General features: G+C 45.5%; 1 protein-coding gene across 2 annotated transcripts in view; it reads left to right on the plus strand.

Annotated features, from left to right (window-relative positions):
- The window catches only part of btbd9 (BTB (POZ) domain containing 9), a 183,095-nt gene that overhangs the window by 12,467 nt on the left and 155,112 nt on the right, over positions 1-15,516 (plus strand). For both annotated transcript variants that reach the window (XM_060855349.1, XM_060855358.1), the window contains exon 3: positions 2,766-3,129. In XM_060855349.1, the coding sequence (XP_060711332.1) occupies positions 2,766-3,129 (364 nt within the window). The remainder of the gene's footprint in view (positions 1-2,765; positions 3,130-15,516) is intronic.

A 15,516-nucleotide genomic window follows, 5' to 3' on the forward strand; every position in this document is an offset into this window, starting at 1 on the left:
AAGTACCTGGGCTGGTGGTGCAGACTGAAATTGGTAGATATGGCATGGTGGGAATCATGGAGATGTGGCTGCAATGGGATTAGGATTGAGAGCTGAATATTCACATCCTATTGTAAAGACAGGCAGGTTCTCAGAGTGCCTGGGGTTGAGTTATTAGTAAGAAATGAAATTAAATCAATAGTAAGAAACAAAATGGGGTCAGATGACGTAGAATCTCTGTGTAGAATTGAGAAATCGCAAAGGTAAAGAAACCATAAATGGAGTTATGTACAGGCTGGGGCTGGGGCTGGGGCTGGGGCTGGGGCTGGGGCTGGGGCTGGGGCTGGGGCTGGGGCTGGGGCTGGGGCTGGGGCTGGGGCTGGGGCTGGGGCGTGAGATATACCAGGAGATAGAAAAGATGTGTAGGAAAGACTGAGTTATAGTGATCATGGGGGCTTTCAACATGTAGGTGGACTTGGAAAATCAGGTTGGTAGTGGATTGCAAGGAAAGGAATTTATGTAATGTCTATTAGATGGCTTTCTGAGCAGGTTGTGATGGAGCCCATTAGGGAACAGGCAATACTGGATTTAGTGTTGTGCAATAGGCAGACTGCTAAGGGAGTTTAAGGTGAATATGATTGAATTTACTCTGCAATTTGAGAGGAGAAGATAGAATCAAAGGTAACAGTATTACAGCTGAATAAAGGCAACTACAGAGGCATGAGGGAGGAGCTGGGTAGAATTGACTGGGAGAGGAGCCCAGCAGTGGAACAGCAATGGCAAGGGTTTCTGGGAGTAATTCAGGAGACCCAGCAGAGATTTATCCCGAGGAAAAAGAAGCACGATACAAGGAGGATGGGGCAATCCTGGCTGACCAGGGAAGGCAGGGATAGCAGAAAAACAAAAGAGAAAGCAGATCATGTGGTGCAGGGCAGTAGGAAGCCAGAGGATTGGGAAGCTTACACAGACCAACAGCAGGCAACAAAACAAGAAATAAGGAGGGAGAAGATTAACTGTGAGGGTAAGCTAGCCAGTAATGTAAAGGAAGACTGCAAGAGTTTCTTTTGGTATATAAAGGGCAAAAGAGAAACAAAAGTGGACATTGGGCTGCTGGGAAATGATGCTGGAGAGACGCTGAGGAACTATGCATCAGTCTTCGCAGTGGAAGACATGAGTAATATCCCAAAAATTCAAGGGTGAAGGGACAGAGTTGAATCTGACCATCACCAAGGAGAAGGTGCTAGAAAAACTGAATGGCCTGAAGGTGGATAAATCACCTGGACCAGATGGATTTCACTCCATAGTTGTAAAGGAGATAGCTGACAAGATAGTGGAGGCGTTAGTGGTGATCTTTCAGTAATCGCTAGAATCAAGGAGGCTCCCAGAGGACAGGAAAGTTACAAATGTGACAGCCCCGTTTAAAAAGGGAGTAAGGTAAAAGATGGACAGCACAGAAACAGACCCTTCAGTCCAACCTGTCCATGCCAGCCAGATGTCCCAACCCAATCTAGTCCCACCCGCCAGCACCCAGCCCATTTCCCTCCAAACCCTTCCTATTCATATGCCCATCCAAATGCCTTTTAAATGTTGCAATTGTACCAGCCTCCACCACATCCTCTGGCAGCTCATTCCATACGCGTACCACCCTCTGCGTGAAAAAGTTGCCCCTTAGGTCTCTTTTATATCTTTCCCCTCTCACCCTAAGTCTATGCTCGCTAGTTCTGGACTCTCCCACCCCAGGGAAAAGACTTTGCCTATTTACCCTATCCATGGCCCTCATAATTTTGTAAACCTCTGTAAGGTCACCCCTCAGCCTCCGACGCTCCAGGGAAAACAGCCCCAGTCTGTTCAGCCTCTCCCTGTAGCTCAGATCCTCCAACCCTGGCAACATCCTTGTAAATTTTTTCTGAACCCTTTCACGTTTCACAACATCTTTCCGATAGGAAGGAGACCAGAATTGCACGCAATATTCCAGCAGTAGCCTAACCAATGTCCTGTACAGCCGCAACTTGACCTCCCAATTCCTGTACTCAATACTCTGACCAATAAAGGAAAGCAAACTGCATGCCTTCTGAATGGAGATGAGGAGAAACTTGTTCAGCCAGAGAATGGTCAATCTGTGGAATTCATTGTCACAGAAGGCTGTGGTGGCCAGGTTAGTGAGTGTACTTGAGATTGAGATAGTTAGGTTCTTGATTGTCAAGGAGGAATAAAGGTTACAGGGAGGAAGTCATGATACAATAGCCGAGCATATGCTGCTATATGTTATGGTCTTATCTGGCCTACATGTGACTCCAAACCCATAGCAATGTGGTTGACTCTTAGGGCAATTGTTGGTGATGCCCTCATCTCATGAATGAATTTAGAAAAAAACGCTTTAAAATTTTTATCCATGCTTTCAATGTGCTCCTGAGTCTTGCCCCTCCCTATCCTCCAGGCAGTACAAACCTCCTGAGAATAATGTGCTTTTCTAATTCTGATCCCTTGGGTGTTGGTGTCTGTGCTTTCACTTTCCTCATTTCGATGCTCTGACATTCACTCTGTATACTTCTCCACACTTTTAAGCCACTTTCCTTCTCTAAGATGCTCCTTCAAACCTCCCTCTTTGGCCATGTTTTCGGTAACTTGCCTTAATTTTATCTAATGGCTCGGTCTCATACTTTGCTGGCTTTTGTTGTTTTACTGTATCGAGGTAATGTATCACTATAAGCTGTTGTTGTGGTTACATAATACTGTTTAATGACGTAAGTGGCTCTGCAGCTAACCTTGCACCTCTCTCTGTCTAGGGCGTTATTATATGGTGGAATGCGTGAGGCACATTCGCAGGCTGAAATCCCATTGGAGGATACCCCAGCAGAGGCATTTACAATGCTCCTGAAATATATTTACACAGGCCAAGTCACACTCAGTAATGAAAAAGAAGAAATATTGTTGGACTTCCTCAGTCTTGCCCATAAATATGGATTCCCAGAGCTGGAAGATGCCACGTCAGAGTATTTGTGTACCATCCTCAGTATTAATAATGTCTGTATGGTTTATGATGTGGCCAGTCTTTACTGTCTACACAAGCTTTCCAGTACCTGCTGTCTCTACATGGACAGGAATGCAAAGGCAGTTCTCAGTAGTGAGGGCTTCCTGTCTCTCTCTAAGGTAAGCTAATGAGCAGTAAAATTATATTTCAGTTTTGATCAAACCCTAAATCTCATGTGTCTGCTAAATAATACTCATATTGGAATTTCAGACTCTCACTGAAAATGCTGAGGAGAGCCTGTTTGAGAACCTTCACCTTCATGTTGTCATTGAATCACTAGAGCTACCTCAACTTTTACCAAAATTACCAAATGACACTTTATGTCAGTAACATTACCTAGAGTCATACAGAATAGAAACAGGTATCTTACAGCTGACCAACAAACACAGCCTTCCATGCCCAGGTTTGTTAAGTGCATGTCCAGGTGAATCTTAAAAGTTGTGAGAGTACCTGCCTCTACCACCCCCTGAGGCAGCACGCTTTGCACTTCTACCACCTTCTGAGTGAAAACATGTTTCCTCAGGTCTTCTCTAAACACCACTTCGCCACCTCAAGCAAGTCTACAATGGGGAAAACTTCTCACACCCTATCCTGTCTAGGTCTCTCATTTTGTATCCCTCAATCATATCCCACCTCAGCCTCCTCTGCTTCAAGGAAAACAAACCCAGCCAATCCAGTCTCTCCTCAAAACTAAAACTTTCCATCTTGGGCAACGTCCTGGTTAATCTCCTCTGCAGTTCCTTCGTTCCAATTGTGTGGCAACTAGAACTTCTGTGGCATAACAATCCTCCTCACTATTAATGATGACCATGCATGGCCAGGGAATCACATGCACTGTTATCACTGGAGGCATAGAATCAGAAAGTGTTATGGTCCAGGAGGAGACCATTCAACCACTCATTTCTGGACTGGCTCTCCATAAGAGCTAGGAGTCCTCCATTCTGCTCCTCCATTTGATATGATCATAGCAGTTCTTATCTTGGCCTCTTTCCTGCCTTTTTTCCATAACCTTTCACCCTTTAATAATTAACAAATCTGTCCATATCCTCCTAAATGTAAGCGGTGTCCAGGTCCACCATGCTCTGGGATATTCTACAGATTTCACAGCACTGAGGATCAGAGGGACCCTGGTGTGGTCTCTTAAGGTACGCAATCAGAAATTGCTGGAAAATTCAGCAGGCCTGGCAGCATCTGTGGAGAGAAAACAGAGTTAATTTTTCAGGTCCAGTGACCTCCCTTTAGAATTGATAGTAGCTAGGAAAACGTTGGTGTGTGTATATACAGGAGAAGGGGCAGAGGATTGGGAAAGACGCAAACGATAGGTAGAGATGGAGCCCGAAAAGAGAGAGAAGCAGTTGGTCAGACAAAGGAGTGGATCAAGGTTTGCCTGGATGAATGAATAGCCATTAGTGGCTGACAATGGGTTGTTTGTGGTAGCAACTGATATGACAAGGTCAGGTATAAGGACAGGGGAAAAGATGGTCAGGCCATAAAATTATTGAACTCCATATCGAGTCCAGAAGGCTGCAGGATTCCCAATTGGAAAATGAGCTTCCAGCTTGCATTGAGCCTCTCTGGAGCACTACAGCAAGTCTGTAACAGAGATGTTGTCCATGGAATACAATAGTGTATTGAAATGGCAGGCAACCAGAAATTCAGGGTCATTTTTGGAGACAGAGTATAGGTGTTTACCAAAGTGGTCAGCCAGTCTGCACTTCTCACCAGCAAAGAGGAGACCATACTTTGAACAGCAAACACAGTAGACTAGATTGAGTGAAGTGCAGGTACATTGCTGCTTCACCTGGAATGTATGACTGCAGTGTTGGATCGTGAGGCGAGAGGAAGCAAACAGGCAGGTGCAAATGTGTGTAAAGGTGATGTTGGGGTGTGGCGGAAACGTTAGGAGTGGAGGAGTTGTAGACAAGGGTGTCCCGGAGGGAATGGTCTCTACAGAAGCCTGACAAGGAAAGGAGGGCAGGGGCATGTGTCTGGTGATGGCATCTCACTGGAGGTGGTGGAAATGGCAGCTTATGATCTTTTGGATGTGGATGTGGTGAGGGCAAGGGAGCCCCTATTGCTGTTGTGGGAGGAGCAAAAGAGGGTGAGGATCGAAGTATAGGAGAGGGGCAGACCTGGATGAGGGCGCTGTCAACTACGGTACTGGGGAATCCTCAGTGGACGTTTCAGAGGCCCCCTTGGTGAATGTGGCATCATCAGAACAGCTGAGATGGAATCGGAGGAACTGGGAGAATGGAGTAGTCTTTCCAGGAAGCAGGGTGCAAAGATGTACACTTGAGGTAACTGGAAACACAGATGTTGGGGAAGGGAAAAGGAGGAGTCAAAGATGAGTCAGACAAAGGTGGGAGTGGTGTGGAAATTGGAAGCGAAATTGATGCATTTTTCCAATTCCAGACGAGAGAGGGAAGCAGCACCGATGATGTTGTTGATGTACTGCAGAACGGGCTGTGAGTGGGGAGTGGAACAAGGAATGTACCAGTTTCCCCACAATGAGGCGGGCATAACTGGACCATGGCGGCACCCATGGCCATCCCTTTGATCTGATGGCAGTGAGATGAGTTCAACAAGTTGTTCCAAATGATGACGAGCTTGGCCAAGCTGAGGAAGGTGGCTGTGATTGGGTATGGTTCAGGCCTTTTTTCCAGGGTGAAGCAGAGAACGCTGGTCCATCCTGATGTGTGAAGGGATTGTCTGTCTATGATAAAGAGGCCGAGGCTTGGGCCCATGACCTGGGATTCTGAAACTGATATAAAGTGTCAGAGTAATTATGAATGTAAGTAAGAAGGCATTAGACAAGGGAAAACAAAAAAAGTGTCAGGAAGAGACGAGTTTTGTTCTACAGAACCAGGCAGAAATGATGGGCCTGTCTGAGCAGTTCTGTTTGATTTTGGGAAGGAGGTAGAAGTGAGCTGAGAGAGGTTAGGGGATTACGAACGTTGAGGCTGCAGGGGTAGAGATCACTGGACGAAATTAGATTAATGACCACTGTGGACACAATGGCCTGGTATTCCTTTGTGGGGTTACACTCCAGGAGAGATGTGAAGAGGTATCTGAGAATTGGCCCTCAGCTTCCACAATGTCGAGGTCAACTCTTTACGTCAATTTCTGAATTTCCACTTGCAGGCCCCAAGTGCCTCCTTACGTATTCTCTTCCCCACATTCTCAGCTCCATCATTTATGAATATCACAAAGAAGAAAGGACCCAGAACCAATCCCTGTGATCTGCCACAGCACACCAGACTCTAGTCTCTCAATCTTCTGTCTCTTGTCACAAAGTTAATTTTGGATCGAACTTGCCAAGTTTCCATGTGGGACTTTACTGTAATCCACATAGACTACATCAGCTGTCCTATCCTCAACCAAACACTTGGTCACCTTCTTGAAAAATTCAACCAGATTTATTAGGCATGACCTTCTGCCAAAGCCATGCTGACTATCTCTGATCAAACCTTGCCTATCTAAATGGAGATTAATTTTCACGTTCAGTGTTTTCTCCAAAGGTTTCCCTACCACTGATATGAGATTCACTGGTCTCTCTCCACTAACTTTATTGTAAAGTGGAACCTCATTAACTGTCCTGCAGTCCTCTCTGTACCTTCCCTCTGCTTTAAAAATCCCGATGAAGGGCTTATGCTCGGAACGTCGAATTCCCTATTCCTGAGATGCTGCCTAACCTGCTGTGCTTTATGCTCGGAATGTCGAATTCCCTATTCCTGAGATGCTGCCTAACCTGCTGTGCTTTATGCTCGGAACGTCGAATTCCCTATTCCTGAGATGCTGCCTAACCTGCTGTGCTTTATGCTCGGAATGTCGAATTCCCTATTCCTGAGATGCTGCCTAACCTGCTGTGCTTTATGCTCGGAACGTCGAATTCCCTATTCCTGAGATGCTGCCTAACCTGCTGTGCTTTAACCAGCAACACATTTTCAGCTTTAAAAATCTGGCTCAGGGTCCCTAGTATTTCTTCCTTCATCTCCTACAAAAGCTTGCAATACAACTCGTCCAGATCTGGGGACTTGTCCACTTTAAACCTACCAAAACCTCTAATACTTTTTTTTATATAGAATCCCTACGCTGTCGAAACAGGCCCTTCAGCCCAACAAGTCCACACTTTCCTCCAAAGACTAACCCACCCAGATCCATCCTCCTGCCCTATTACTCCACATTTCCCCTGATTAATTCACCCTAACCCACACATCTTTGTGACTGTGGGAGGAAACCGGAGCACCTGGAGGAAATCCACGCAGACACGGGGAGAATGTGCAAACTCCACACAGACGTTTGCCTGAGGCTGGAATTGAACCTGGGTCCCTGACGCTGTGAGGCAGCAGTGCTAACCACTGAGCCGCTGTGCATCTTTTCTTATTTTGCTCAATAACTTTCCAATTTATTGTCTTGAATTCTGTACTGGCATCCTCCTTTTTCCGAGTCATTTGAAACTGTACCATGTCTTCTGAATTCACACACAGATTTCCCTCTTGGTCCCTAATGGGCCCTACTTTATCTCCTGGTTATTCTCTCCCCCTTGATGTACTTGTAGAATGTCTCAGGATTCTCCCTAATCATGTCCACCAGTATATTTTCATGACCGCCGTTTCCCTCATAATTGCATTCTTTAATATCGCTGTGCACTTTCAATATTCCTGTAAGGGCCTCTGTTACTTTGCTCCCTTTGTAATGTTGTTCGCAACTGTTCACTATCGAGTGTGATTGCCCACATAGGAAGGGGAGGCGGTAGCCTAGTGGTATTATCCCGAGGCTATTGATCCAGAAACTCAGGTAATGTCCTGGGGATCTGAGTTCAAATCCTGTCACTGCAGAGGGTGGAATTTGAATTCAGTAAAAATTTAAAGTTAAGCGTCCAATTGACCGTAAATCCATTGTCGATTGTCACAGAGATTAACAAAAAAAATCTGGTTCTTTAATGTCTATTTAGGAAGGAAACTGTCAACCTTATCTGGTGTGACCTACATGTGACTCCAGACCCACAGCAATGTGACTGACTCTTAACTACCCTCTGGGCACTTAGTGATGGGCACGGACTCCCGAATCCCATGAATGAATTCAAAACTGTCACTGATCTTGGGTTCTGTAGGTCCTTGCATGTCTGATGAACCTGATTCTAAAGCCACATCTCCGATCATACATTTAGCAGGTATTTCCCGTGAAGTGGAAATGGTCGTTGGCTTTGAGACTGTTGGCATTTCTTTCTCCTGTTCAGTATTTCCTCTTGCCTATGGCTGTTCTGGAAGAATTGTGTTCCTTTATCCAAGGGGTTACTCCAAGTTGGCTTCTCATGAAGGAAGGACTTCCATACATTGATATCTATGTTACATTTCTTGAGGGTCACCTTGAAGGAGTCAGCGAAATGCTTCCTTTGTCTCCCTCTCATTCGAATCCCTTCCTTGAGCTGGGTGAGGAAGATTTTTTTGACAGTTGGAACTCAGGCTTCCAATGCAAGTGGCTAGCCCAGTGGCTGATAGAGTCATAGAGATGTACAACATGGAAACAGACCCTTCGGTCAAACCCGTCCACGCCGACCAGATATCCCAACCCAATCTAGTCCCACCTGCCAGCACCCGGCCCATATCCCTCCAAATCCTTCCTAGTTATATCCCCATCCAGATGCCTCTTAAATGTTGCAATTGTACCAGCCTCCACCACATCCTCTGGCAGCTCATTCCATACACATACCACCCTCTGTGTGAAAACGTTGCCCCTTAGGTCTCTTTTATATCTTTTCCCTCTCACCCTAAACCTATGCCCTCTCGTTCTGGACTCCCCGACCCCAGGGAAAAGACTTTGTTTATTTATCCTATTCTTGCCCCTCATAATTTTGTACACCTCTATAAGGTCACCCCTCAGCCTCCGACTCTCCCGGGAAAACAGCCCCAGCCTGTTCAGCCTCTCCCTGTAGCTCAGATCCTCCAACCCTGGCAACATCCTTCTAAATCTTTTCTGAACCCTTTCAAGTTTCACAACATCTTTCCGATAGGAAGGAGACCAGAATTGCAGGCAATACTCCAACAGTGGCCTGACCAATATCCTGTACAGTCGCAACATGACCTCCCAACTCCTGTACTCAATACTCTGACCAATAAAGGAAAGCATAGCGAACTCCTTCTTCACTATCTTATCTACCTGCGACACTACTTTCAAGGAGCAATGAACCTGCACTCCAAGGTCTCTTTGTTCAGCAACACTCCCTAGGACCTTCCCATTAAGTGTATAAGTCCTGCTAAGATTTGCTTTCCCAAAATGGATGATTATAATAGCTAGTACTGTTATCTACTTCAAAGACACTGATGTTAGGTACATCTGTTCTCCCAGCTGATGCAGAGAATCCATCTCAAACAGTATTGATGGTACTTCAAGGTTCTTGAGGTGACGTCTATAGATAGGTCAAATTTTGGAGTCATCTCTGAGTCTATGACAAGGTATTGGCACGGATGTCCCAGTTGTTGAAGACTCTGGTTTTTAGGCATCCAAAGGTAGTGCGTGCAGATTGGATGCAATGTTAAATCTCTACATTAATGTCATCTTTAGATGAAAGGTAGCTCCCCAGGTAAGGGGAATGTTGCATGTTGGGAAGTTTTCTCCATTGATCTTAATGGAGGGATAGACTAGAACTTGACCTGTGATAGGTTGGTAATGGATTCCTCAGGTGAGTTGCTGGTGAATGTTCTTCAGGTTGAGACTAAGAACAATTCTTTAGTACACTTCTGCGAAGGTGCTAAGCTAGGTTTGGAAGATTTCTTTCTGAGAGAATGGTGATGACATTATCATCCAAGTCCTGAAGTTGTACCAGTGAAGTTGGTGTCGTTTGCTTCTTGGAATCCAAATACTTGAGGTTGATAACGTTTCTGTCCATCCAGTAAATAATGTCAAAACTATTGGGAAGCTTGTTCTTGCTGAGATGAAGCTTGGTGGCAGTGTAAATGGTTGTTTAGGCCTCTTCTGGAGTACCTGGTCCAGTTCTGGTCATCGTTATAGGAAGAATGTTATTAAGTTGGAGTGGGTTTAGAAGATGTTTGCCAGGATGTTGTTGGGAATAGAGGGTTTAACTTATAAGGAGAAGCTGGATAGGCTGGGACTTCTTTCACTGGAGCTTAGGAGGTTGAGAGTAGATTTGCAGAGGTTTCTAAAATAGTTGTGGTGGTATAGTAAAGGTGAATGGCAGGTGTCATTTCCCTTGAGTAGGCGGTTTCAAGATGAGGGGGCATATTTTTAAGGTGAGAGGAGAAAGGTTTTAAAAAGACATGAGGGGCATTTTTTTTATTACTGTACATAGAGAGTGGTTCATGAGTGGAATGAATCTCTAGTGGAAATGGATATGGGGACAGTTACAACATTTAAAAGACATTTAGGTAAGTACAGAATAAGAAATGTACATGGAGGGATATATGCCACGTGCAGGCAGGTGGGACGAGTTCAGCTTGCAGCGTTGGCATGGACTGGTTGGTTTGAAGAGTCTGTTTCTGTGCTGTCTGACTCTGTAAAGTGATGGGGCAATGATACTTCACCACTTGACTCCTGCCTTGACTTCAAGTGATTCAATCATATTCCCATTGGTTAGAGCCATCATCAACATATGGAGGATGTTGATGAGTGTTGTTGGATATCTGGCCTTTGACAGGATCTTCCATAGCACGATCTGACTGAACAAAAGCTTCAGTCAGATCGATGAAGGCCAGGGAGAATGGTGGTTGTTATTGGTGTTCCTCTTGAAGCTGCCAAGCAGTGGAAATGATGAGTGCAGTTCCACAGTTTAGTTGAAATGATGAGTGCAGTTCCACAGTTTGGTTGAAATGATGAGTGCAGTTCCACCGTTTAGTTGAAATGATGTGTGCAGTTCCACTGTTTGGTTGAAATGATGTGTGCAGTTCCACAGTTTAGTTGAAATGATGAGTGTAGTTCCACGGTTTGGCTGAAATGATGTGTGTAGTTCCACGGTTTGGCTGAAATGATGTGTGCAGTTCCACAGTTTGGCTGAAATGATGTGTGCAGTTCCACAGTTTGGCTGAAATGATGAGTGCAGTTCCACAGTTTAGTTGAAATGATGTGTGCAGTTCCACGGTTTGGCTGAAATGATGAGTGCAGTTCCACAGTTTGGCTGAAATGATGAGTGCAGTTCCACAGTTTAGTTGAAATGATGTGTGCAGTTCCACAGTTTGGCTGAAATGATGAGTGTAGTTCCACAGTTTGGCTGAAATGATGAGTGTAGTTCCACAGTTTGGTTGAAATGATGAGTGCAGTTCCACCGTTTAGTTGAAATGATGAGTGCAGTTCCACTGTTTGGTTGAAATGATGTGTGCAGTTCCACAGTTTAGTTGAAATGATGAGTGTAGTTCCACGGTTTGGCTGAAATGATGTGTGTAGTTCCACGGTTTGGCTGAAATGATGTGTGCAGTTCCACAGTTTGGCTGAAATGATGTGTGCAGTTCCACAGTTTGGCTGAAATGATGAGTGCAGTTCCACAGTTTAGTTGAAATGATGTGTGCAGTTCCACGGTTTGGCTGAAATGATGAGTGCAGTTCCACAGTTTGGCTGAAATGATGAGTGCAGTTCCACAGTTTAGTTGAAATGATGTGTGCAGTTCCACAGTTTGGCTGAAATGATGAGTGTAGTTCCACAGTTTGGCTGAAATGATGAGTGTAGTTCCACAGTTTGGCTGAAATGATGAGTGCAGTTCCACAGTTTGGCTGAAATGATGAGTGCAGTTCCACAGTTTGGCTGAAATGATGAGTGTAGTTGCACAGTTTGGCTGAAATGATGAGTGTAGTTCCACAGTTTGGCTGAAATGATGAGTGTAGTTCCACAGTTTGGCTGAAATGATGAGTGTAGTTCCACAGTTTGGCTGAAATGACGAGTGCAGTTCCACAGTTTGGCTGAAATGACGAGTGTAGTTCCACAGTTTGGCTGAAATGACGAGTGTAGTTCCACAGTTTGGCTGAAATGACGAGTGCAGTTCCACAGTTTGGCTGAAATGACGAGTGCAGTTCCACAGTTTGGCTGAAATGATGAGTGTAGTTGCACAGTTTGGCTGAAATGATGAGTGTAGTTGCACAGTTTGGCTGAAATGATGAGTGCAGTTCCACAGTTTGGTTGAAATGATGAGTGCAGTTCCACAGTTTGGTTGAAATGATGAGTGCAGTTCCACAGTTTAGTTGAAAGCCACACCAGCTTTCAGCAATGATTTTCTCAGAGACAGAGAGAAGGCACCTAATGAGGATTTGGGCAGTGATCTTTCTGGCAGTGGAGAATAAGGAGGTTCATCAGTAGTTTCCATATTCCACATTGTCTCCTTTCTTGAAGATGGGGATGATAGCAGTATCTCAGATTAGCAGAAATTTCTTCTTTGTCCCAAATTTATGAGGAAAGAATGATAGAGATGATGGGTAAGCTCTGCTTCTTCAAGTTTGAAATTCTCTGGAATCCTGTCTTGGTCTTGGGGATCAAGTGATGTCATTGCTGATCATGTGCTAGTGCATTGTTCATAGATATCTCCAATAAGTCATGACCGTGTCTTTTAGGTAGCATGTTCATGACTAACAATTGTTGCATAGATTTGATGAGTAAGAGAATCCCATTGGAGTTGCGATTCCCAACACCTTCCTTTCTGATTATTCATTTTCAGCATTTGACATTCTTTCAAACCTTTGCACTGAAGTTCCAAGGAGAATAATTTTATCTTCCTTAGGGGTGTTGGTGAGGATGGTGTCCATGGTGAGTAAAAACCTGTTTTGGACTCAGCTGTGGCATGCATCTAGAGTTGGAGCATGGGTGTTCCTGACTGTTCCCTGCTGGTTCTTGGCAAGTTGTAGACAGTGAATCATGAGATGATTGTTGATGCCAGCATGGAGCCTCCGGAGTCGCTTGGCAAATTGTTTTTCCTGATGGAGAGCCCAATTCAAACGTTTCGGGTTGATCTTGGGTTTTCCTCTCCAGAAGGGGATGCAACCAGATGTAACCACCTTAGATTCAGAATTGGCTGGCTGACAGAAGGCAGAGAGTGGTTGTAAAGGGAAAGTATTCTGCCTGGAGGACAGTGTTGAGTGGGGTTCAGCAGGGCTCTGTTCTTGCGCCTCTGCTCTTTATAGTTTTTATAAATGACTTGGATGAAGAGGTTGAGGGGTGGGTGAGTAAATTTGCAGATGACACTAAGGTTGGAGGTGTCGTCGATAGTATCGAGGGCCATTGCAGGCTGCAGCGCGACATAGCCCAGCTCTGTATCCTGTCTGAGAAATGACTAATGGAGTTCAACCTGGATAAATGTGAAGTGATGCATTTTGGAAGGTCAAACTTGAATGCTGAATATCGGATTAAAGACAGGATTCTTGGCAGTGTGGAGGAACAGAGGGATCTGGGTGTGCAAGTACATAGATCCCTTAAAGTTGCCACCCAAGTGGATAGGGTTGTTAAGAAAGCATATGGTGTTTTGGCTTTCATTAACAGGGGGATCGAGTTTAAGAGCCACGAGGTTTTGCTGCAGCTCTACAAGTCCCTGGTGAGACCACACTTGGAATATTGTGTCCAGTTCTGGTCGCCCTACTATAGGCAAGATACAGAGGCTTTGGAGAGGGTGCAAAGAAGGTTTAGCAGGATGCTGCCTGGACTGGAGGGCTTGCCTAATGAAGAGAGGTTGAATAAGCTCGGAATTTTCTCTCTGGAGAGAAGGAGGAAGAGAGGAGACCTGATCGAGGTGGACAAGATAATGGGAGGAATAGATAGAGTCAATAGCCAGAGACTTTTCCCCCGGACAGGATTGACTGGTACGAGGAGTCATAGTTTGAAGATATTAGGAGGAAGGTATAAAAGAGACATCAGAGATAGGTTCTTTACACAGAGAGTTGTGAATGCATGGAATGCATTGCCAGCAGTGGTGGTGGAAGCTGAGTCATTGGGGATATTTAAGCGACTGCTGGACATGCACATGGATAGCAGTGAGTTGGGGGGTGTGTAGGTTAAGTTATTTTATTTTACATTAGGATGAAATCTCAGCACAACATCATGGGCCAAAGTGCCTATTCTGTGCTATACCTTTCTATGTTCTTCTTTCAGCTGCCTATTGTCTGCGCCTTGAGTCGTCTGTAGCTCAGAGGTATCAATATTAAGTACTTGAGTTCACGGGAACAAGGGCAATTCTCCATTCCAGATGTTTGTTTTGTTCATTGTCCATGTGCATTCCTGGTTCTGAGATTGAATTTGACTTTGGTTTTCAGACTGCAGGCAGATGAGCCCTGCTGGATGTGGTTTTCCAGCCAGGGTGATGATGGAATAGTGTGTCTTTTTGGGCACCTTTCCCTGCGGGGTGAGTGGAATGGATCCTGAAAAGGGCTGAAGAAAGCTGGCCATAACTGCCAAGTTACTGCCATCTGCCGATAACAGGAGCAGGCTCACCAACTTTCAGGGCATTGGCATGGTCATTGGATAGGCATATGGACAAGAATAGAATAGTGTAGGTTAGATGGGCTTCAGATTGGTTTCACAGGTCAGCGCAACATTGAGGGCCGAAGGGCCTGTACTGCGCTGTAACTTTTTATGTAATGCTGTCCTGTTCCTAATTCAACAGTGAAATGATGGAATCAGATTCCATCATCTACATACTGGTCTGAAGCTAGCACTTCGCCATCTCTTAATCCTGTCCCCGTCACCTCTTGCCAATTGTGTGTGTGTGTGTGTGTGTGTGTGTGTGTGTGTGTGTGTGTGGGTGGAGGTGGGGGGAGGGGTTTGAATTTCTCTAAATAAATACCCTATGCAGAACAGCTAATAATGTGGGAAAGCTGTCACACACCAGCAGGTACATGGTCCTTAACAGAGGGACGATCCATTTCCAATGGCCAGGAAAGGAATCTTCCAATTCTCCATCTGCTGTTGCAGCTGTTTGTACGACCCAAGTACAGAGGAATACCACTATCCAAATACCAATTATCCGAAGGAGATCTCGAGGTCCTGATAGAAACATTACATCAAAGACGTGTTTCCAACAGTGATCACATCTTTTGTTGACACTGATTACACAGGCACCATCTCCAAATGACTGTCTGCCGCCGCCCCCCCCCGCACCCCACACTTCTACACAGGGGTGTACCCTAAACACCTGCCTTCCCCAGACAATCTCTCCAACATTATCCTGTACAGGGCAAAGGTGGAACCTATCAAAACATTGCAGTAAAAAGGGTGTGTGGGTGGGGGTGTGTGTGTGTTTTTGTGTGGCTGTGTGTGGGGGGGGTGTGATGGGTGGGGGTGGGGGTGTGTGGGTGTGGGTGAGAGAGGGTGGATGGGTGTGTGAGTGCGTGTGTGTGTGAGTGAGTGAACTTACCCTGCAGCACTCTTGTTGTTGGTGCCCAGTCCAGTTGACTGGGGGTTGGGAGGCGGGGTGGGGGGCGGTGTCGGGCGGGGTCGGGGGCGGAGTCAGAAGGGGTCCTGGGCGTTGTTGAGGGTGGAGACGGACGAGTTGGGGAGTGGGGGAACAGTGTCAGACTAGT

This window comes from Hemiscyllium ocellatum, chromosome 3 (genome assembly GCF_020745735.1).
Source record: "Hemiscyllium ocellatum isolate sHemOce1 chromosome 3, sHemOce1.pat.X.cur, whole genome shotgun sequence".
Classification (NCBI taxonomy): domain Eukaryota; kingdom Metazoa; phylum Chordata; class Chondrichthyes; order Orectolobiformes; family Hemiscylliidae; genus Hemiscyllium; species Hemiscyllium ocellatum.